The following is a 25,572-nucleotide window of genomic DNA, read 5'->3' on the forward strand; positions in this document are numbered from 1 at the left end:
AAGTAAAAATGCTAATCACAAGTATAAATATAATTGTATTCAAGTTAAAACTTTTGGAAGTAATATTCCACCATGCGGAATCCACACACCTGCACTCAGAACACATGTAATTCACACTCCACAACGACAGGTGGTGCTGCTGAGTCGATTGAAGACCATCAGAGTTACTGTTGTTTGCGCAAAAATAACAAAGAGGCAGGTTGCTGAGTGAAATGGCGGACAGAAGAAAGGGGAAACAAGCTAAACCTGTAAGTTTCCTGTGATTAAATCGCGCAGGGTGGAATATTACTGCCAAAAGTTTTAACTCGAAGAAAATAGTTTTTAATCTTGCAAGTCGTTTTTTAATTGAATAAAATAGATTTCATACTTGTAAATGTTTTTTTTCATTAAAGAAAATAGTTTTTATATTTGCACATTTTTAATGTACAAAATAGTTTTTATACTTGCAAATCATTTTTGTTTTTATATTTGTGAATTTTTTTTATTTTGTTTTTAAAAAAAAAAAAGGGTTTTATACTTACTAATCATATTATTAATTGAAGACTTTTTTTTTTTATACCTGTGAATCGTATTTTAATAAAATAAAATTGTTTCTATACTTGCAAATGTTTTTTCTACTTGCAGAAAATCATTTATTTATTTGCAAAAAATTTTTTTTATTTAAAGAAAAACTGTTTTTACAATTGTAAATCATTTTCATTCATCTATTTATTTATTTCGGGCAATGACAGAAAAAAGAACAAAGTTGACAACACATAATAATATAAATTAATATAGTGCAAAAGGTAATGTATAGCATGTAATGCATGATTGTCCAGTTTTGCCTGAAAGGGAGTGGGAAGAAGATCATTTATTTAATCCCACCCCCAGTTCTCCATTCAGTGATTATTCACATGAGTTTCACTCTTACTTTGTTCAAGGATTATAATACAGATGTTGTATCATAGTGGCATTACCACAGGTAACAATAATTATTACACTGTAGCAATAATTTGTATCAACAATGTAGGAATAATGAATATACCAACAATGGTAATAGACAAAATGCCAACAAAAATCATATTTTTACTTTTAAAAAATGGTTTTTATAATTGCAAATCATTTTTTTACTTACAGAAAATTGTTTTTATACTTGCGAATATTTTTTTTATTTGAAGAAAATAATTTTTATACTAGCAGAAAATATTTTTTACTTGAGAATATTTTTTTTAATTAAAAAGAAAAAAGTTTTATGCTTGTGAATAGTTGTTTTACTTGAAGAAAACCGTTTTTATATAATTGCAGAAAATGTTTTTTTTAACCTGCGATTGTTTTTTTTAATTGAAAAAAATTGTTTTGTTACTTGCAAATTGTTGGGCGTGAGGAAAACCATTTTTGTGTGTTTGCGGAGTTTTGAGTGGAGTTTCACTCCAGTTTTAATACACCTAACCACATGTTTCACTTGATATTCACATAATGCTCTCTACAATAAACGTAGAACTTCATTACACACATCAGAGCGTTCATGTTCCTACTTTGGTAAACCAAGCTGTACTTTATTCATGAATCATTTCCAAAGTGACACATATTTACAATTAATGCTTATTAGCATTGCTTGAGGTTTAGGTTGAAAAACAAAATATGACAGCAGAAAACTAGCAAGAACACAAAAGTAAAAAAAAAAAAAAAAAAAGAACTGTACATGTATTAAATAAGCCAAAGAAGAAAATAGTTTATGATTGTTCCTTAGATGGCCTGAGTGCAGCGTCTACAACTTATCATACACAGTGTAGGGATATTATGTTTTGACGGTGTTATACCATAAATACAGATGCATTTTAACGTCTCAACCACACCCAGGTGTTGACCAGCCAGAAAGCTACGGTGACAGAGTACAGGATCATCTCTCGTTTTGCTCGCTCTTTGTTCTCCTCTTCTAGGAGCTGGAGTCTTCGATTCAACTTGATAAGCTGCAAATGAAGAAGGAAAAAAAAGCGTACATTTCCTCAGTTACAGACAAGCAAGCTGTCATGCCACAGTTGTATTTCTTACTCATTGATTTAATTGTATTACAAATAGAGAAGGAGAAGTGTACAAACGTGTTAGTACCCTAAATTCTGGACTGTATGCCGCTACTTTCTTCTGACACTTTGAACACTGCGGCTTATAAAACAGTACGGCTAATTTGTTGATTTTTCTCCAATAACAGCCATAATAAAAAAGTTTCAAACGCAAACAAACAAGCAAATACACCTAGAAAGTGTTTTATTCCATCTTATGTACGAGTTCGCTCACTGCAGGTGTCCTTTTTTTTCCGGGTAGTGCTTAGTTTTTTTTTGTTTTTTCTTCCAGCCGTACATAGCGTTTCTACTCGTATGGATTCTTCATTTATCACTTCAAGCAACGTGTGTAAGTTTTACAATATAACTATAACAATTTATACTTACTAAACCGTCCCATGTGTGATGTCTGTATGAGTGTTTTCATGCATAGTTGCACGTGCCATCTTGATGTAATGACACTAGCGTCGTTAGCATGAGCTAATATGCTAACAAGTTTACAAGTGTCAGTGTTAGGATTATTAACTTACTATGGCATTCTTTTTGTATTGTTTCAGTTTCACAAATTGACGTGCCATCCTGATGTAATGACGGTAGCGTCATTAGCATGAGCTAATATGCTAACAAGTTTACAAGTGTCTGTGTTAGGATTATTAATTTACAATGGCATTATTTTGTTGTTGTTTCAGTTTCACAAATTTACGTGCCATCTTGTTTTAATGCCGCTAGCGTCGGTATTATGAGCTAATATGCTAACAAGTTTACAAGTCAAATCAACTTTATTTATAAAGCACAAGTGTCTGTGTTAGTATTATTAACTTACTATGGCATTATTTTTGTATCGTTTCAGTTTCACAAATTCCTCAGTAAATTTACCAAGACATCACCGTGGAGGTATTGGGTCTATTAAGCTGAAGCTAGTGGGTCCATGACCATGACTTCTGTTTTGTTTGATCGGTCGTTTTACTGCCGTTTTACAGACACCGTTTGGAAACAATGTTTACAAAATCTTTCGTATCGGTATATATCTGCAGTTTATATTCCGGTGTGGCTAATACATGGAAAAATATATTTTTTCTTCAAAAATGTAGTGGGTGCGGCTTATATCCTGGTGTGCTCTCGTCTGGAAAATACAGTAATTGCTAGTAAGTACCGTATTTTTCGGACTATAAGTCGCAGTTTTTTTCATAGTTTGGCCGGGGGTGTGATTTATACTCAGGAGCGACTTATGTGTGAAATTATTAACACATTACTGTAAAATATCAAATAATATTATTTAGCTCATTCTCGTAAGAGACTAGACGTATAAGATTTCATGGGATTTAGCGATTAGGAGTGACAGATTGTTTGGTAAACGTATAGCATGTTCTATATGTTGTAGTTATTTGAATGACTCTTACCATAATATGTTACGTTAACATACCAGGCACGTTCTCAGTTGGTTATTTATGCCTCATATAACGTACACTTATACAACCTGTTGTTCACTATTCTTTATTTATTTTAAATTGCCTTTCAAATGTCTATTCTTGGTGTTGGGTTTTATCAAATACATTTCCCCCAAAAATGCGACTTATACTCCAGTGCAACTTATATATGTTTTTTTCCTTCTTTATTGTGCATTTTCGGCCGGTGCGACTTATACTCCGGAGCGACTTATACTCCGAAAAATACGGTAAAAAAAAAAAGGGGTAGTGTTTTTATTTTAATTGCGCCCTTACTCACTTTCAGCTCACTATGTTCACTGCTCGCTGTACACATCCTACGAAGTCAGACCTACACTGTTACAATGTCCATTTCTCAGATGATATAATTGTTGATGACTGAAGTGCTGATATCAACCAAACCTAACCCCCCCGCCCCAACCCCCTCCACATCCCACCCCCCGGATTGTAAATAATGTAAATAATTCAATGTATATACTCTGATGATTAACTTGTGTGATGACTGTATTATGCTGATAGTATACACTACCGTTCAAAAGTTTGGGGTCACATTGAAATGTCCTTATTTTTGAAGGAAAAGCACTGTACTTTTCAATGAAGATAACTTTAAACTAGTCTTAACTTTGCTAATGTGGTAAATGACTATTCTAGCTGCAAATGTCTGGTTTTTGGTGCAATATCTACTTAGGTGTATAGAGGCCCATTTCCAGCAACTATCACTCCAGTGTTCTAGTGGTACAATGTGTTTGCTCATTGGCTCAGAAGGCTAATTGATGATTAGAAAACCCTTGTGCAATCATGTTCACACATCTGAAAACAGTTTAGCTCGTTACAGAAGCTACAAAACTGACCTTCCTTTGAGCAGATTGAGTTTCTGGAGCATCACATTTGTGGGGTCAATAAAACGCTCAAAATGGCCAGAAAAAGAGAACTTTCACCTGAAACTCGACAGTCTATTCTTGTTCTTAGAAATGAAGGCTATTCCACAAAATTGTTTGGGTGACCCCAAACTTTTGAACGGTAGTGTATATTTATACCATGAATTGATTTAAACTTAAACGACTTAAATAAGTTGAAAAACTTATTCGGGTGTTACCATTTAGTGGTCAAATGTACGGAATATGTACTGTACTGAGCAATCTACTAATAAAAGTTTCAATCAATCAATCAAAAAGTATAGTTTTCTTTTATTTGTGTATTGTTAATGCGGAAGCAGATGTGACGTTGCCAAACATGCAACGTCATCACGTTGTTGTTGTGAACGCGCCTCTTCTCTCTTGCATAAAGAAAAATCTGTTTGTATGAAGAATAAATATGCCTCGGATGTGTGGCTGAAGAGAAGACGCTGAGTTGGCTCTCTGTTTACTATCCCCACGCATACGAACGTTGTTGCACTCTGCATATCAACCTCATAACAGGTAGGATTAAATAAGCTTTGCTTCTTCCTATTCCTTTTTGGACATTTTTTAATGAAAAATTGAAAAAAATGTGATATACTATATTGTAAGTGTGTGCATGTTTGAAATACACTTAGCAACAAGAGCAAACCTGACCTGTCGTCGAAGTGTTGCTGCATCTACAACGGTCATGTCATCGGATCCCCCATCCAGAGAGGCTTCGTAGGTTGATAACGCCATCCTTAAATGAGAGAAACACAATGACCTGTATTAAGTTTTCACATACAGTAGCTCGCATAAAACAGTACATGCAATTTCAAAGTATTTGTTGATATTTCAAGGTCATGTTCCACCCCTTGGCCTCGGTAGGTAGGAAAGGATGAGAAGGGAGGAGGAACAAAATGACTACTTGAGTGCTACGTGATTGTTACCTGGATTCATTCAGGGGGTTGGAGCTTGAAGCCGACCCCCCTCGCAGTGTTGGTTTTCTACAGAGGTAAGGAAATACGGGTTTGGGAAAAAGGGGAAAAATAAGAAGACAGAAGTGGCAAGTAGCATAGTGCTGGACACATGCCCACACAAGGGGCTTATTCATCCTATACATTTGTCATATGCTTCCAACAATTGCAGAGTTTTCCTTGGAATCTGTGCACCAGATGAAAAGGCCTTTAACGAAGTTTGTTGTTTCGATTGATGTTTTCTTCACACATATTTGTAGAACTTGCACACCAAAAAACTGCTGTACATCACTTAAAAAAATATAATAACACAACCAGGAAAATTTGGATTTCATTAGTGGGTGGGACAAAATGTACGTGATTACAGGGGGGCATGTTTTGAAGGAAAAAATGCGTGTTTGTTTTTTGCCCTTTTATATTTGTGTAAAACAATTTTAATACCGTTTGACTCAAACCTAAATTCATTTAGACGCATATGTTGGATTATTACAAATATATGATAATAAAAGTAGGGCAACTCACGATTTGATTTGATTCCGATTCTTGCGGGTGATGATTCAATATAGAATCGATTCTCGATTCAACCCAAATCTGTAATATAGTATTTGGTATATAAATTATAATAAAACCTTTTGAAGGTTACACAACTTCCTGTTGGCCTAAAAACATCTTAATTTTTTTTGTTTTTTAAAATGTTATTTACAAAAATCACATAATGTTAATCAATCTGGTAAAAGAAAATAGAACAACCCAACTCCACTTTAATCCCACCTTTACAATACTTTGTATATACATTATTCAGCAATTGAGAAGACATACAAATACAATACTTAAAAAGCATTGGGTTTTTTTGTAATTGATTCTTGAAAATTACGAATAGATTTAGAATCGCAATATACAAAAATCGCAATTTAAATGTGTATTTATTTTTATGAGCCCCCCTACATGATAACAAATTAATTATCTATTTTAGTACAAATTTAAAAATAAAGGAAACGGCCAGTGATGGGCGAGCTACTTGGAAAATGTAGTAAGCTAAGCTACACAACAAATGCAATTTTATTATTATACAGGAACGTTTTTTAATGAATGCATGTCATGTTTCTTGCACAAAATTTGGTAACAGTTTTATCTACAGCAAATTTCTTCCAGGCTGAATTTTGGAGTGAAATTTGCCAGCGAGCCCACCTGTCAAGAGTTTCCTCACTCATTTTTGTACTGACGTATGCATTGCTCTGATCACTGATTGTAATTGCATGATTAATCTAAGTGTGTACATGATTAATGCGATAATTTTTTGATTAAGCACATAAATTAAATCATTAATTTTGACAGCGCCAATTTCTTTGCTTGCCATAACCTTTTTTTTTCTTTCTAATACATTAAAATTGCTTATCTAAAATGTGTGCCTTAAAGGGGTAATAATATTATGACCACTTAGTATTAGAAATGGCAACAGCAGAGGAGCCAGTCTGCCGCAGAACAAGAGGATAGGGAAAAAGAAGGAACTTACTGACTACGACGCCGGACTACATTGGCGCAAAGATCTTCGGGTAAATCTTGACCATATATGGAGATATCCGCTGACGTCACCAATTGGAAAAATGGCATGAACGAATTGTGCAAATTCCAAACGGCTTGTTTGGAGGAAGTATGAAGAAAAGCAAGATTGTTTTATAAATACACTATACAGCCAAAAGTATTTGGCCACCCATCCAAATGATCACAATCAGGTGTCCTAATCACTTGGCCCAGCCACATCTACTGGTGTGGATGAACTTGACTGGCCTGCACAGAGTCCTGACCTGAACACCTTTTGGATGAACTAGAACGGAGACTGAGAGCCAGGCCTTCTCGATCTTGTGGACAGCCTTCCCAGAAGAGTTGAAGCTGTAATAGTTGCAAAAGGTGGACCGACATCATATTGAACCCTATGGGTTAGGAATGGGATGGCACTTCAAGTTCATATGTGAGTCAAGGCAGGTGGCCAAATACTTTTGGCAATATAGTGTATCTCCGCCATGCCTCCATTTCAAAGCTTTGGGACTTATGCAGATCCCAAATACACAAAAACAGGTACCAATAGGCAAGAAAAGTATATTTTGCATAATAAGTCCCGCTTAAGAATTTATTAAAAACAATTAACGCGGTGGACGTGTGGAAACAACGTTTTGGTAACTTAATGTGGTTTAAAATGTGATTTTTTTTTTAGTTGCTTTCAAAACGGTTAATTTAAAACAACAGAATAAAAATCGAAGCTTATTTTCGATTCAAATTATTTGATTGATCGTTGCAGCTCTAACCGTCCTAATTTTGCCGCGTCCGTGTGCATTTGTGGTGCGGTTGATGTGGTTGGACTAGGAAGTGGGCGGGACATAATGCTTGCCGCTCGCTCAACAAATGGAGCGAGACAGCCACACCGCAAATTATTTGCCACTTGCCAAGATTTAAAATTGTATTTCTAGAAATGTCCCTAGTTAAAGAGTTATTTACTTATTTTTGGTCATTGACTTTACATCATAACCCTAATTTTAGCCTTAATAATTATATTTTGTCTATTCTAGTCAAGAAAAGTTAAAATAGAGAAAATAATCAAATAAGATAATTTGGTTTTCCTCACAAAGAAAATATTGTTTAAAAAATTCTGCAACATTCCGAGGATTCTTAATTTAAGATTTGCAAATTGAATAAATAATGCTTGTTTTCAGAATAAAATACTTATTCCTATCTTAAAAGTCCTGCTAATTTCTTGACATAAAAATCTTAATTTAGGATAACATATCAAGTAAAATTAACTAGCTGCACTGACAGAAAATTTCACCAGTTTTTAAGTTTTTTTTTTTTTCTACATTTGAGTGTTTTTATCTTATATCTTGTCAGCATTTTTTTGCAGGGCCCCTATCCGTGACATACAGCAGCTATACACTGCAAAAACTGAAATCTAAGTAAGATTAAATATCTCAAATAAGGGTGATATTTGTTTATTTTCTGTCTGATAAGATAATTCTTCTCACTAAGCAGATTTTATGTTAGAGTGCTTTACTTGTTTTAAGTGTTTTGATCCTAAATGATCTCAGTAAGATATTACAGCTTGTTGCTGAGATTTTATGACCTATATTGAGTAAAACATGCTTGAAACTAGAATATCAACTGTTGCAAAGCGGTGTCATTAACACTCACAAGTATAAAACTACTTTTTTAAAGTAATAATTTCTTATTTCAAGCATGAAAAAAAAAAATCATTATGTATGCATACCATTATGTCAAGATAATGGCACTAGCATTTACTTAATTTAAGAATATTTTTCAACATATTGAGCAAAAAGGTCTCTTTTTTTTCTACCAAGAAAAGTGCACTTGTTATTAGTGAGAATATACTTATTTTAAGCTATTTTGGGGTTCATTGAGGTTAGCTAATTGTACTTGTTTTGGAAAGTCTTGACAAGCTGAATTTTCTTGTTCTATTGGCAGATAATTTTGCTTAGTTCAAATAAAATACCCCTAATTTTCTTTCTTTCTTGTTTTTGAACACTGACGTTTTGCAGTGTAAGAGTTATGAGTGTCATAATCAGGATATATTCTATAATTGAATATTATTTTGGTGTTAATAAACACAGTATTAACACTGTTAGTATAACTCATGCAAACGTTTACTTTTAGCCCAAGAAATATGACGATTAGTACAATATATTTAACCACAAGGTACAACAGTCTATTTATAGGACCAATCTTGCATTGTGTTTTCTGAAAATAACATATCACATTGTGGCAAAAAAAAAAACCCTCTCACTTAAGATGTACATAAATATGTATTTCCTATTAGAGTGAGCTTGGCTGCTTAAGAAACGCTGACTGACTTTGAACTTTGAACAAACTCTCCTCACCGCCGACAAGAGATTTGTGACAATTAGGAGGTCACCTGCGAGGGTTTTCATCCAAGACCTCAAGGACCTGCTGGTAGGCCCGGCGTGTAGTGGACTGGAGGAAAGATAAAACACCACTAGCGCTGTACAGCTTGTGTTCTTCTTCGGCCGCAGTGGGAGGGGAGCGGGGGTGAAGGGTGGCTTGTGGGGGCGGTGCCCCACTGCTCGGAGGCAACCGTTAAGAGCAGCCAATTTAGAAAACAAAAAATTAAAAGAAATGGGACAGATGAAGAGAGAAGGGAACAAGGAAGGAAAGGGACAGAAATAAGGAGAAGGAACTATCCTCAAATATGTACATTTTGCAAATCAATAGTGCTTGATTGCTCAACAAGAAAGGATTTAGGCTATGTCCATACACACACTTTAAACGCTTTTCCATGCCTTCTGGCCTCTTGTCCACACGCAAACGCATACCCTTTGTCCTTAAAAACTCACACTTTTGAAACCGCTGGCCAGTGTGACGAGTTTCAAAAATTGGTCCTCACATCGTCTGATGATGTCACAAATGTGCGCCGTCATTTCCATGGTACAATGACAAAACAACACTGGCTTGCCGGCTTTGAACATACTAAGAGGACATACTTTGAACAAGCAAGACTTGCTGGCCTGTGCCAAAACCTCATTCAGAATTTGGGTACAGTTCAAGCGCTATTTTGGTTTACAGTCTATTTCTAGTCTTGCACCCATCACTGCTAATCATGTTTTCCCTCCCTTTCTTGTCGATGGTGCCTTTTTAAAGATGGTCAAGTCTGGGAATGAACAACATAAAAAATGTATATATTGACAACACTATTGTCTCTTTCCAGCAACTTTGTGATACATTTCCACTCCCTAATCAACACTTTTTTTTTAGATATCTACAGATTCGCAGTTTTGTTCGTAATACTTTTTCAAACTTACCGAATGACACAGTTTTAGATGCTTTGTTGACACCACTTTAAAAGGATCAATTACACATATTTAAAATACAATTTTTCATTTACGCCCTGAGTCTCTGAAATCTATTAAGTCACTTTGGGAGGAGAATTTAGGAGTGACCTATCTTTGGAGAGCTGGACGGAGATGTTAAGTAGAGTTCATAAGTCTTCTATTTGTGCTAGACAGTCTTACTCAATGCAAGCTAATACATCGTACTTACTATACCATGGTCCGGCTAGCTAAGATGTATGACGGAATATCGCTATTATGTGATCAGTGTCAACAGTCCCCAGTTAACTTAAAAGATATGTTTTGGATTTGCCCATCCATGTGCAGTTATTGGACTTTGGTAATTGGCGAAAAGATCGAACCGAATCCTCTAAGTGGACCATTTGGGGTAGTACTAGGGGTGTAACGGTACGTGTATTTGTATCGAACCGTTTCGGTACGGGGTTTCGGTTCGGTGCGGAGGTGTACCGAACGAGTTTCCACACGGACATATTAAGCAGCGTACTGCACGTTGTGTACACAACTCAAAATGCCGGACATTTGAGGCATTTAAGAAACTCCGCCCGGACACCTACGCTAAGGAGGACATGTCCGGTGAAAAGAGGACGTATGGTCAGTCTATCGTAGCCCGTTAGCTGCTAGCATGTTAGCAAAAGAGGACATGTCCGGTGAAACAGATCAGCAGCAACCGGGCTACGATAGACTGACCACACGTCCTCTTTTCACCGGGTGGAGTTTCTTAAATGCGTCAAATCTCCGGCATTTTGAGTTATGGTTGCGTGTATTAACAATGTACGTTCAGGGTTAAGAAGGGGTTAAAAACAAAACAAATTGTGCGTGCAGCAGCATTCATGAGGGAGGGGCAGAGACAGAGAGCGAGAGAGTTATGATAAACGCGCATGCGTCGCCAGGCTCTGCTTTTTGTCCATAAATTTATCAGATTTAATTTTTTATTATCTATAGCAGGGGTGTCAAAAGTGTACCTCTAAACCGAGGTACGTACCGAACCGAAATTTTTGTGTACCGTTACACCCCTAGGTAGTACCTCAGTCATCTTCCCTTAGCGAATCCAAAACGTATCTTGAAGCATTCAATACTTTACTAGAAGACTCATTGTGTTAAATTGGAAGGCAACAGCGCCTCCTTGCCACACCCGCTGTATTAAAGATGCTCTTTATTTTCTCAAACTGGAGACAATTAGGCTGACATTGAACAGTTGTTCTGTGAAGTTTCGGAAAGTATGGGGTGATTTCCTAAAATATATAAACGAGACTGATCTCAAATGTAACCACAATTGAAAAGTAATTGAAAGGTAGATAATTGATGAGCCTTTTGTCTGCTTTTGTGTATTGCTGCACTGTGTTGGAGACACTCAGGAGTGCAGATGTCTGTGGCTTTATGTCAATATTTGCCTGTACTTATTTGACTGATGCATGTGTTTTTTAAATTACATTTTATACATAATTTTTGTGGATTACTTGTTTGTGGGAGAAAAAAAGAACATTTGACATGTGTTTGATTGTATTTCTTGTCTGTATATGTCAAAAATCTAATAAACAAATGTTTTAAACCAAAAAAAAGAAAGGGATATGCCGATTGATCGGCCGCTTTTCGTTAAAAATGAAGTGGTCGTCATTGCCGATTTACTGCTGATCACAAACCCTAAATCCCTCTGGCTGACACTGCATTTATTTGATTTTTGTCCCCATACATAGTGTGGAGCCGCTCCCCCTCGCTAATAATAATCACCTCCATTACAGCATCCATCCATGCATCCATTTTCTGCCGTTTGTCCCTTTTGGGGTCGCGGGGGGTGCTGGAGCCTATCTCAGCTGCATTCGGGCGGAAGGCAGGGTACACCCTGGACAAATCGCCACCTCATCACGGGGCCAACACAGATAGACAGACAACATTCACACTCACATATAAACTTAATTTGTTAGTACTGTGCTATACATGTTACACACTGAGGGCAAGCCTGGAGCAGGCATGCTAAGCTATTCGCTAAGCTAGCTTTAAACAACAGCAAGAAATAAGTGCTTAGTAAAGTTTAAGAAGTGTAGATGGAACCACGTTGCAAAAGAAAGTAAGCGTATTAACAGGAAATTAACAAGTAGGTTAGTAGGAGTTAGAGAGAGGATAATGTAACAATTATTGGGATGTAAGCATTGTCACAGTCAGTACACAAAACCAAGAGGGAGAATTGCCCCATAGATTGGTGGTGTCGATACTAATCAGTATATGTCCGATACAAGACTAATAAGGTCGCTATTTTTATTTACTCAAAATCATTTTCTTTGTTTTTGGTTATGTTCACAAACTCACGGAATAATTCACTGGACAAAGGAAGACTTTGAGGGCGACTTTGAGGCAAAAACCAAAGGCCGTTAGTACATATTTTAGTAGTTTTTGCTTTGGTTTAGTTATTGTGTACGATTGACTTTGTTTTGATCAAACAGTTGTATGCAATAAAAGACAATAAAGAACTACTTTAAAAATATTGTGTTGATATTGTTAAACTGTCAGTATCATTCCCCATAAATAAATGTAAAGATTTACACTTAATGCATGTGATCGATACAGAGAGCTTTGGATATTTTGTTGAAGTATCCCACAATGCATTCAATGCACACATAATATTTCTGAACTATTCAGTAGAAAATAAAATTCCACAGACTTTGTTACAATGGAGAAATACTTTGAGTCACATGATAAGAAGTCCCTTTGTCGTTATAAGGAGCAAACAGCCGTAATTGGATGCAAGGATCCGTACAAGATCGAAAAAGTCTGAATGGAGTAGAGATCACGACATCTTCCTCAATGTTTCATACCCGGACTTGATGAACTACTTAATTTTCCAACCGAGCCCATTTTATACTTTCACACTCTCAAATTTATAATAATCTAGAAAGTTTTGTTTGTGAATGGGTTCGTGTTTTTCGTTTTCGTGACTTGTATTTAAGGCCAGAGTCATGCACGCCCAGAAATGATCAGACCCAAGTTTGACACCTTGGATAATTAGGGATAACCAATCTAATGTCATGTCAGCACACTGTGACTGTAAAGCAGGATTGTGAGAATGTTGTTCTCATGTCGATTCACTTTTGTTTTATGTGGAGGCCACAGTCCGGATAAGAGAGGTGAGTACTATTTTCATCAATACAACTATTATCAAAGTTCTGACCAAGCACATCAAGTTAATGCAAACTGGGGATGTATTTTTTTTAGATTCATTTCTACTTACATTTTCTTAGTTACCTAAAATGGCTAGCGGCAATGCATTATGGGAAATGTAGAAAAACCTGAAGCCCTCTATTGGTATCAGCCGGTCTGACACATGGATGATTGGTATCGGAATAGGCAGCATAAAACCCTGATCGGAACATCCCTAGTCATAGGAAATAAACATTATCTCATGTTTTTAACCCTTATTAAACAATAGAACATAACATGATTTACCTATGAGTGTTACTGTGTTAGTTTCACGCACACACACGCTCCCTAGGCAATTAAACAAAGATGTATGTTGTTTCCTGGACACTGTGTGAGTGTGGGCTGATCTCAATCATAATGTACATGTCATTGCATACCACCTAACATTACCACATTGACAGAGGCGTAATGCCACCAAGTCAGCTTTGGTTGTTTTTCCAGGCTTCTGATTGGACAAAATGTGCATGAAAGCAGGTGAATGCGTTTGCATGTGGACACTTGTGTGAATGTATCCGTGTTGGTGTGGACATTGCCTTTGTGACATACAAAGCAAAACTAAGCAAGAACAGCCCTGAAGAAATCATTCACATCATCTTTAGTGCAGAACCTTTCACATGCTACATAGAACCCACACACACGTACGACTATTATCACAAAAGCAAAAGCACAAATCACAATTTAAGAAATGAGCTGTGAAAAGGGGACTATGTAAAAATATGGAGAGCAAATCTGTACTGTGATGTATAAGATGCAAGCCTTTTTTAGATGGATCAATTAGTAGTAATTACATTTTAGTTGTCAATTGATTAGTGACAAAACGCAGATGGGCCATTTCACCGATCGGTGCCATAAACATCCCAAGGAAGCACTATATAGACATTGTCCTACACATCAATCTGATTGCTTTTTTAATAAATGCAATTTAAAAGATCACCGGTAATATAAAATGATCTTGAAAACTGAAAAAATACCATTGTTGCCAGGCCATGCATACTAAAATTTGACTTTACCGTGATATGTAATCATTTAAATCCGTCAAAAGTATTATATTCCTACAAATTTGTGTTACTTCTTATTCTCAACTATACTTGAAATGTATTTTATTGAAAAAAAAATCAAATGTACACTTCAATAACTAAAGATTCACTCAGTCCTGTTACCCAAACTACCCCTTCTGAAATATTTGGAATATCCCACAAAGCACGTGATCCACAAGTAGTTACATCACCTCAATGATTGGTCAAAAGGCACTCACGTGACTACAGGGCGACTAACTTTGAGTTGATGCAACGTGCTTGCGGCACTTCCTTGTTAGTTTTTTGACGTGTAAAAATGCCCTGTTGTGCAGCATGGGGCTGCTCCACCCGCGAGAATTGTGGAAACCTTTTACATCGCTTTACCAACAACCCGGAGAGAAAACAAGTATGGAAGGTTCGCCATCAACACAGGAGAGCCACCAATTACAGCGTCTTGTGCGGGGAAAACACGACACGTCTGCGTTTTGTTCAGGAGAGAACACACAGAAGATAATACAAATAATAACAGTAGACGTTAATAAATTAAAGAGATAGTTTGACAAAAATTGACTCTATTAATCTCAGTAAAACTAAGATAATGCTATTTGGTAACAGAAGAGAAAGTCAAACACAAATATGAATAGACGCATATTGATTTTGGGTGTAATAATAGAAGATAAAATTGGGAATATGATATAAAATACACACCATGAAGGGGCAAAAAATATGTGAATTATTATTAAAGCAAAATATGTTCTGGCCAAAAAAAATCACTCCACATTCTCTACTGTTCACTAGTGTTATTATATCTGAGTTATTTTGCAGAAATATGGGGAAATAACGACAAAAGTACGCTTATTCACTCAAAACATCAGTTCGAATAATACATAATGAGTGATACATACATACAGTGAGTACAAATACATTGGAGGCACCCACCACAGTTGACATACTTCACATAAAAGTCATCAATTCTCCGTGATTGTTGGTCCAAAGCAAATGAAGATTTTGGCATAATGAGTTATTTTTTTGGTCACTCTGTGTAATTTTTTACATTTATTGCACCGTCGGGTGCGTGTTAAAGTGCATGCTGGTCACTAAACATTGCAGGAAAGTAGCATCAGGGGCGGCGTGGCGAAGTTGGTAGAGTGGCCGGGCCAGCAATCGGAGGGTTGCTGGTTACTGGGGTTCAATCCCCACCTTCTACCATCCTAGTCACGTCCGTTGTGTCCTTGGGCAAGACACTTCACCCTTGCTCCTGATGGCTGCTGGTTAGCGCCTGGCATGGCAGCTCCCGCCATCAGTGTGTGAATGTGTGTGTGAATGGGTGAATGTGGAAATAGTGTCAAAGCGCTTTGAGTACCTTGAAGGTAGAAAAGCGCTATACAAGTATAACCCATTTATCATTATCATTTATCAGAGTGTCAAATCTGGCTGCGAAATTATACATTCGCAAAATAAAAGCATGTAATGAACTGGGGTATGTTTTAGAACTTTATTTAGACAAACTATTTTGTCAGAAAATCAAAACGACAGCAATTGCATGCATCCATGCGCAGCCGCACGCGTCCTTAGTAGCGGTCATGGTGCATTGTTATTTAGTTGGCCATACTCTATTCAGACTAGTGGTAGAGTCAAACTATGGCGCTGTAGCACAAACAATAACAAACCTTTCCGGTGTCTGTTGAAAACTATTTGTTGTATACAAATCATTATGACCATTAGCGGAAAAAAAAAAAATCCATAAATTATCCACGCCGTTTTATAGGCTGCAGGATTTGAAGCGTAGGAAAAAAGTAGCTGCTTATAGTCCAGAACATACCAACCTTTAACAAAATGTTTTTTTTTAACTTACCACAGATGGGCCAATACCCTTTCTTTTTATTGTTCAACGTGTGCATTGTCAAATTTAGAGTTGAAAAAGACACAAACATAAGTTTGTTTTTTGATGAGTTACAATAAGCAAATGGCATTGATTCGGTGGAATGGCCCAGATACAGACGCCTTAAAGGCAGGGACTAAAGACAACCAGCTCTCTCTTCCAGAACAAAAAGGACGATAACAAGCGTGGAAAGGAGCACTAGGAATGAGAAGCAGCATGCAGAGGAAGTATCCAGTAGCCATTACTGTGCGGCTGAACAAATACTCACGAAGCATCGTGCATCAGTTGACTGCTATGACGGACGGCGGCATTCTCGCTAGCTGAGCGTTCTCGCCTTAATCGCCCTTGGGGCCGCAGCTAGGAGAAATAATCACAATGTATCTATCCTTTGCAGGGATTTACAGGAATGATTGATTATTTTATTTGTAGATTTTCCACACTGTAATGGAACAGCATTGATTGCTTACCACGGCTTCGCTTTCCGGAGTTGCTCTTTGCTCCTCCTCCAGGAAGTCGAGAGGCCGCTCAGTGAGTGTGAGTACTCTGGGTGGGGTCTTCAGGGACAAGGCTTCTAATGGCGTCGACTGGATTAAATCGAGGTCTCTCGGCCTTGCATACTGGGTGTCTTCATTGTCTCCTGACATAAGAAGAAAGCTCCATGAAATACCGTAAGAGCAATTCCTAACATTGAGGAAGCATCACAACAAACTAAACCAGCTGTTACATTTACACACAGTCCCTCCAAATAATCGGATGAAAGTGTACATTATTAAGTACACTGACCTGAGATAACAATTCTTTCTGGAACCTGCATTATGACACTGTGCGGATACTGCCGTGGGCCGGCGTCCTCCTGGTCTTGTGGAGCCACTTTGAGCATCTCAGGGATCCGCATCCTCTGGCTGATCCCCTCTGTGTACTCCAGGTCATAGTGAATACGGTTCATCTCCGCCATCTCGGCAATGGGGGAGGGGAATGTTGCACCACTCATTTGGCTGTACAAAAACAGTAAGACCAATTCACTGATGAGCTTATTGTGAGGTACATAAACTGACTTTTCATAATAAATACATCAACTGCTAATGCATCATATTGTAGTCCCTCCAGGATTTCGCTGGCTTTTAAGCTTTTTCAGAAAGTTGCTTTGAGGATAATTTTTTTTTTTTAATGACGCTGAGACAACTCGTGAAAAGTGTTCCTTCACCTCAAAAAGCAAAGGACTTCAACAAAAAATGGAAAATACATACTGTAGTGATGTTTTACTCACTTTATACATGCACACAAATACCAATACAAATACAAACTGAGTATTTAAAGTTCCACGCACTCATGCGGTTCGGATTTAATAATTTTATTAATTGCACTCAAACTAGGCCTGGGTGATATGGCCTAAAAAGAAAATCTCAGATTTCTTCACAAAAAAATGTAACTGCAATTTTCCCGACGTTTTTCATTTGAAAGAAACCAATGAATACAAATAAAGATATTTCATACCAAACTTAACTTATATTTAATCAAAAACGGGTAGTAGGAAATAGCACTGCATACACTGCATTTCCCTCGAATAAAGCGGGTTCATTTTTAAAACAGATATAAATTGGACTTTGTATAAAATAATTTTTCAAAAAACTAAACGGATGATATTCAGCTATTGTAGACAATTCTGGCATATCTACTGTGATGCTTTTGCTTATATGTGTACCAATATGCATTGTCCGAAACCAACATATAACCTCTGATGTGAGGCAAAACATCTGTCAGTAATAAAATGCATGTCTAAATTAAAATATAGCATTGAGTGGTATCTATTATTTTAAGGGTGGATGAACTCAGGCTTTTCCACAACTTGAACGCCACATCTTTGACGTGCAAAGCAACCGCTTTATTTATATATATATATATATATATATATATATATATATATATATATATATATATATATATATATATATATATATATATATATATATATATATATATATATATATACAGTCGTGCTCATAAGTTTACATACCCTGGGAGAATGTATGATTTCTTGGCCATTCTTCAGAGAATATGAATGATAACACAAAAACCTTTCTTCCACTCATGCTTAATGGTTGTGTGAAGCCATTTATTGGTAAACAACTGTTTACTCTTTTTAAATCAAAATGACAAAAGAAAGTACCCAAATGACCCTGATCAAAAGTTTACATACCCCAGTGACTTTGATCTGATAACATGCACAAAAGTTGACACAAACAGGTTTGAATGGCTAATCAAGGTTTCAATCCTCACCTATGACCTGTTTGTTTGTAAGTAATGTGTGTGTATAAAAGGTCAGTGAGTTTCTGGGCTTCTGACAGACCGTTGCATCTTTCATCCAGTGCTGCACAGATGTCTCTGGATTCTGAGTCATGGGGAAGGCAAAAGAATTGTCAAAGGATCTGCGAGAAAAGGTAATTGAACTGCATAAAACAGGAAAGGGGTATAAAAAAATATCCAAGGAATTGAGAATGCCAATCAGCAGTGTTCGAACGCTGATTAATAAGTAGAAAATGAGGGATTCAGGTAGACCAGCAAAGATTTCAGCCACAACTGCCAGGAAAATTGTTTGAGATGCAAAGAAAAATCCACAAAAAACTTCAGCTGAAATACAGGACTCTCTGAAAAATGGTGGTGTGGCTGTTTCAAGATGCACAATAAGGAGGCACTTGAAGAAAAATGGGCTGCATTTATTCTATGGGGGGGAAAAGGGCACTTTAAAACATTCAATATCTATTTCAGTTAAATTTTTGATTGCAGAAATGAAAGTCAATTTTATTTGTTTGTTTATTTATTTATTTATTAAGGACAACAAAGTTGTTTACCTTACAATTACAGTACAATGGTAAACAATTCTACAGTAATGAGAAATAAACGTGTATGTCCTTTTAAATGGTTATTTGCATTATTATTATATGTTATGATTAGACCAGTTGATCTGCCGTCTCTTTTCTGCTCTGCCCCCCTCTCCCGCATGGAGAAGTTATTTAGTGACAACAGATGTTGCGCTAGCTGTTCATAGGCGGGACCCGGGGTGGACCACTCATCTGTGCAGCGGTTGGGGACATCTCTGCGCTGCTGACTTGTCTCCACTCAAGATGATCCCCTGCTGGACCCACTATGGACTGGACTCTCACACTATTAACATCTGCGGTACCCTCCAAGGTTTCTCATTGTATCTCATTGGGTTGAGTTTTTTCTTGCCCTGATGTGGGATCTGAGCCAAGGATGTCGTTGTGGCTTGTGCAGCCCTTTGAGACACTTGTGATTAAGGGCTATATTAATACACTTTGATTGATTCTTATTTTTACTGTTATATTTTTCCAATCCAATCCAATCCACTTTATTTATATAGCACATTTACACAACAAGAATGTTTCCAAAGTGCTGCACAGCCATGTTAAAAACAATATTAAAAACAATATTAAAAACAATATTATGCTACACCAATGACTGAATAAAACAAAGAATAAATGAATAGAAAACCAATACAGAGACAATATAAAAAATAAATATGATTAAAAACAATTTTAAAGGGTAAAACCAATTAAAACAGTAGAATAGACATCAAAATGTATAAAAAAAAACAAAACACAGAGGACAAGAGGACAGAAGACCACACAACTCACGTAGTGTTAAAAGCCAAAGAATAAAAGTGGGTCTTAAGACGAGACTTAAAACACTCCACTGTGGAAGCAGTTTGAACATGGAGGGGCAGAGTGTTCCAGAGTTTAGGGCCGACCACAGAGAAGGCCCTGTCTCCCCTGGTTTTAAGTCTCGTCCTGGGCACCACGAGCTGGAGCTGGCTCTCGGACCTCAGAGCGTGTGCAGGAGTGTAAATTTGGATGAGGTCCGAGATATACTGAGGTGCCAGTCCATGTAAAGCTTTAAAAACAAACAGCAAGGATTTAAAATCAATTCTAAAATGAACAGGGAGCCAGTGCAAACTCAGAAGAATTGGGGTTATATGCTCGCGTTTCCTGGCCCCTGTTAAAAGTCGTGCTGCCGCGTTCTGGACTAACTGCAACCAGGAGAGAGCTTTTTGGCTAGTGCCAGCATAAAGTGCATTGCAGTAGTCCAGGCGACTTGAAATAAAAGCATGCACGACTTGTTCAAAAAGGTTTAAAGATAAAAATGGTTTTACATTTGCTAAAAGACGAAGATGATAAAAACACAATTTTAAAACGCCATTGACTTGTTTGTCAAATTTAAAATCGCTGTCTATAGTGACGCCAAGGCTGGTGACTTTGGGACGCACATAATTTTGCAATGGTCCCAAGTCAGTGAGGGCCGGACCAAAAACTGAAATTTCCGTTTTTCCCTCATTCATTATTAAAAAATTCTGGGCTAACCAAGCCTTGACATCACATAGACAGTTGAGAAGGGGTGTCAGGGGGCCGTGGCCTTTTGAAATTGGCATATAAATTTGGCAGTCATCTGCATAAAAGTGATAAGACACTCCATTTTTCTTAAAAATTCTTATTGTTGCTTTTTATTTGTATTCTTATTGTTATATTTTCCCGTAATTGGGACTGAAATGTTGCATCCCGTATTGAGCCAATACGGGGCGCGGTTTCTTCCGTATTTTCCTATTTGTCCCATGCGTCTGTCACACACTGAACACTGAATTTAACAATAATGAACACAATAAAAGCTAAGCGGACCCCTGAGTGTGGCTGTACATGATATATCTGGTTCGCTCTCCTGTGTCAAATCCTCTCCGACTCCGTCTGCCTGCACGCAGCCCCGCCCCTCAGCGCTGTCTGTCATGATGGTTGCCTAGTTACGCTGCTGACCGCAACAGGGTGCACCGCGCGTTTAAAAAAATGTCTACATCAGATACTCCACCGTGTCCTCAACCTCAAAAGACAAAACACCTCCAAAAATATGCACTTTTTCTACTTTTTTTCTTCTTCACCTTTTCATCTGGGTTCCCACAAAAAAGTGTTTCATTTTACTATAGTTCTCTTAAAGTGTCCCCAGACAGGCGTTGTTACAGTACTTTATATGCATATAATACAGTATATGCTCAAGTTCAGTCTATTCAGCCTTTAACATGTATACACACAAGTGTTTCATTTGTTTCCTCTTAAAGTAAAAGTGTCCCCAATCGTTACATTTACAGCACTTTATATACTTACATTTCATTTAAGTATTGTCCTCTTTCAGTAAAGGTGTCCCCAGACAGACTTTGTTTAATTTACAGCACTTTATATGTATAGAATACAGTAGGCCAGGCCTACAGGTATATGCTCAAGTTCAGGCTAGTTACGATACATGGACGTAGGGCTGGGCGATATATCGAATATACTCGATATATCGCGGGTTTGTCTCTGTGCGATATAGAAAATGACTATATCGTGATATTCAAGTATACGTTCTCAGGTAGTTGCTTTTAGCTACGGGCATTACACTACAGGCTCTTCTCACTCTTTCTTGTGTCTCCTTCTCACAGAGACATAAAACAAGCGCACCTTCTTACATACGTCACATACTGTCGCGCGTGCAACGTCATACGCCCTCGCCCGGCAGAGAGGGAGCGGCATGGTAACGTTAGCTGTGATGCTAGCGGAGTGGTGCGAGTGGTAATACGAGAGAAAGAAGGTGCGAATCTGGTAACAAATGAAGGAAGAATTAATACCCAAGAAAAACAGCACAGGGGTCCATCGTCTGGCGGTGGTTTGGCTTCAAGCGGCAATATGTCGAACAAGTATGCGGCAAAAGCGTTGCTGCAAAAAGTAGCACCACTGCTAATTTGTAGCATCATTTGAAAAGTCACCCGCTAGAGAATGAAGAGTGCTTGAAACTGCGCATGTCAACATCTCCGTTCGGTGCCACACCCACAAAATGACCAAGCAACCATTTCCACATCAACACCGTATGAAAAAATAGTCAACAACAGAAGGAGATAACGTCCGCAGGAACCTACCACATAAAGAAGGACATACACTATTTGATTTCCTATTATGCAGCTCATTTTTATTTGACACTTATTGAAATATCTTGTGTGACATCATGCACAAAAGTGCACTTTATTTGTTTTAAACTATTGTAGTGCTGTTCTGTACAAAAAGTGCACTTTAATTAAGTGTTGTTTTTATATGTCATCTTAGTGACATCATGCACAAAAGTGCAATTATAGCTTGTTTTAAAATGTCTCTGACAATCTTGCACTTTCTGTTTTGGAAATGACATGAATGTTTGTGCCACTGCTTAATAACTGTTTAATAAATACAGTTTTGGTCAATTGACTTAGTTGTGGTTTCCCTCTCTGCATGAAAGTTTAAAATGAGCATATAGTAATGCAGTATGAACAAGAATGTTTTAATGTAGACACATAGAGTCATCATACTAGTGTGATTATATGCATCAAGTGTTAATTCAAGGCTAAGGCAAAATGGCTAATAAAGCACTTTAAACTTTAAGTATGACTAAATGCTTTCTTGACTTCCCCTTCCTTACTGACCACCAAGTGACCCAGGGGCCAGGGCCCAGACGCTAATATGACGTGGGAAATAATGTCAATTAAATCAAAGCATTTCGTTTTTTAATATACAAGATACACATGTTTCTATGCGTTTCAGGGTTTTGGGGAGCCAACATGGCACTGCCATATTTATTATTGAAGTCACAAAGTGCATTATTTTTTTTAACATGCCTCAAAACAGCAGCTTGGAATTTGGGACATGCTCTCCCTGAGAGAGCATGTGGGCGGGGTTGGGAAGGGGGGGGGGGGGGTTGAGGTATGGGGGGTAGGGTATAGCAGGGTGTGTATATTGTACCTTTCCGGAAGAGTTAGTGCTGCAAGGGGTTCTGGGTATTTGTTCTGTTGTGTTTATGTTGTGTTACGGTGCGGATGTTCTCCCGAAATGTGTTTGTCATTCTTGTTTGGTGTGGGTTCACAGTGTGGCGCATATTTGTAACAGTGTTAAAGTTGTTTATACGGCAACCCTCAGTGTGACCTGTATGGCTGTTGACCAATATGCATTGCATTCACTTGCGTGTGTGAAAAGCCGTAGATATGTGATTGGGCCGGCACGCGAAGGCAGTGCCTTTAAGGTTTATTGGCGCTCTGTACTTCTCCCTACGTCTGTGTACCACTCCGTACAGCTGTGTTGTAAAAATTCATAAATTTTACTTTTTTTAAAACCGATGCCGATAATTTCTGATATTACATTTTAAAGCATTTATCGGCCGATAATATCGGCAGTCCGATATTATCGGACATCTCTAGTGACAAGCATTGGTACTTTAATGTCTTCCTTCACTAGTTATGTTTGCATGTTAAAGTATAATATCCGCAATTAGGTTTATTTCCCTCAAAATCGTGCGTCCCTTGTGTGAACCCACCTCTACAGCCAATGTGTGACGTCATTTAAGGTGTAAACAAAAAAAAGGATAATAATCACATGGTGAGAACCCATGACTTTGTAGACACACTCAAGTTTATCAGATGATTGCATGACAGTGCAGCACACACATATTTACAACAAACTAAATACACCTTATACATGTATCCGTATGGTAAACACCGGACAATAATTTTAATGCCATAAAAGATCCTAATATTTGACATAGTATGTTTTATTTCCCAGGGTTCCACACAGGTTAGCATAGCTACTAGAGCGGTCACCCTCAAACTTGTTGAAACTAAAATACGCCAATATTTATAGTAAATGCAATTTAAACGAAGCTCAGTGCTGTTGTTTAGTAAATATGTTGCGCATCTGACATTAGGAGAAACAATCTTATTTTTGTGTTAAAGACGCTAGCCCAACCAGCTAGCATTAGCGTCATTGAAAGAGTTGGAGCTTGTTTCTCACCTTGTGTTCCTTTTCTGAAGGTAGCTACGTCCTCGCAGGTTCTTTTTACCAGGTCCCGAACGGCGAAGAAAGCTTTGAATTTACCCCAAAATACAGACAAGTGACGAACAATAAGTGTAAAAGGCGGGAGCTGTCAAGTGTGTTATTGTCAGAGAGGAACCTCCTCTCATCCGCGTCTGTGCGCTCAGTAGGACAGGAAAGTACATGTCGTCACAGGAAGTGACGTCACGGGGACGCGCGCTCAAAATAAAAGCACAGACGTTTTTTTGTTTTTTTTTAACCGTCAACGTGCTACGTATAATTTAATACACCTGTATAATGTAGTACGAGACCATATTAAACATAACTAGCCATTATTGTTGTGAATGTATTCATTAAAAAAAAAACATATTTACTGAGGGGTATGTGTGTGCAGACACATGGTGATTCATTTGTGTTGTTTTTACGAAAGCTTTTTTATTGGACACTGAATTTATGTACCGGATTTTTTTGCGTTTGAGTTTCAAATGATGCTGACAATTTCATTGAATAAAAAATTGTGAGTAAAATATGTGTGGTTTTAAAAATTAAGTGTAAAAGAAATTCATAAAAAAAAACTAATTGTAAAAAATAAAAAAAATCGGTGAGGATTCAGTGTACAAGTGTAAGAAAAATTAAGTGTAAAAACAATCAGTGCAGAAATATTTTTTGCTTCAAAATTCAAGACCCACGTCCGGTCATTTAAGCCCGAAGCACCTCATTGGCTGGATCAGAGACAGGAACGTTCGCTTCAGTCTTGATTGACCGGAAGTTAGTCCTGAGTTTTGACGCAACGAATATTTCTGCACTAGATTTTTTAATGCACTGATTTATCAATCAATCAATCAATGTTTATTTATATAGCCCTAAATCACAAGTGTCTCAAAGGGCTGCACAAGCCACAAGGACATCCTCGGTTCAGATCCCACATCAGGGCAAGGAAAAACTCACAACCCAGTGGGATGTCAATGTGAAAGACTATGAGAAACCTTGGAGAGGACCGCAGATGTGGGTGACCCCCCCCCCCCGCTCTAGGGGAGACCGGATGCAATGGACGTCGAGTGGGTCTAGCATAATATTGTGAAAGTCCAGTCCATAGTGGATCTAACATAATAGTGAGTCCAGTCCATAGTGGGGCCAGCAGGAGACCATCCCGAGCGGAGACGGGTCAGCAGCGCAGAAATGTCCCCAACCGATGCACGGGCGAGCGGTCCACCCCGGGTCCCGACTCTGGACAGCCAGCACTTCGCACTTCATCCATGGCCACCGGACTTGTGCCCCCCCCCCCCCTTCCACAAGGGACAGGGGTGCAGAGCAGAAAAGAAAAGAAACGGCAGATCAACTGGTCTTACATTGTACCTATTTTTATGGACTTGCCTCAAATTTGAATTTTTACACAATTCATTT

At 37.8% G+C, this 25,572-nt stretch overlaps 1 protein-coding gene across 3 annotated transcripts; it reads right to left on the reverse strand.

Annotated features, from left to right (window-relative positions):
• Nucleotides 1-1,507: 1,507 nt before the first annotated feature.
• On the reverse strand, nt 1,508-24,330 carry LOC133663663 (mitochondrial fission factor homolog B-like). Of its 3 annotated transcripts, XM_062068331.1 has the most exons (8): nt 24,148-24,330; nt 17,084-17,295; nt 16,768-16,937; nt 16,569-16,657; nt 9,259-9,423; nt 5,313-5,369; nt 5,038-5,122; nt 1,508-1,949 (listed from the first exon to the last, which is right to left on the reverse strand). In XM_062068331.1, the coding sequence occupies exons 2-8, from the start codon at nt 17,289-17,291 to the stop codon at nt 1,818-1,820; spliced, it is 906 nt and encodes a 301-aa protein (XP_061924315.1). In that variant the 5' UTR covers nt 17,292-17,295; nt 24,148-24,330; the 3' UTR covers nt 1,508-1,817. The 3 variants fall into 3 exon arrangements, with proteins under 3 accessions (XP_061924315.1, XP_061924316.1, XP_061924318.1); XM_062068332.1 differs by lacking the exon at nt 9,259-9,423; XM_062068334.1 differs by lacking the exons at nt 5,313-5,369; nt 9,259-9,423.
• Nucleotides 24,331-25,572: the final 1,242 nt, after the last annotated feature.

Source organism: Entelurus aequoreus, linkage group LG13 (assembly GCF_033978785.1).
Source record: "Entelurus aequoreus isolate RoL-2023_Sb linkage group LG13, RoL_Eaeq_v1.1, whole genome shotgun sequence".
Lineage (NCBI taxonomy): Eukaryota > Metazoa > Chordata > Actinopteri > Syngnathiformes > Syngnathidae > Entelurus > Entelurus aequoreus.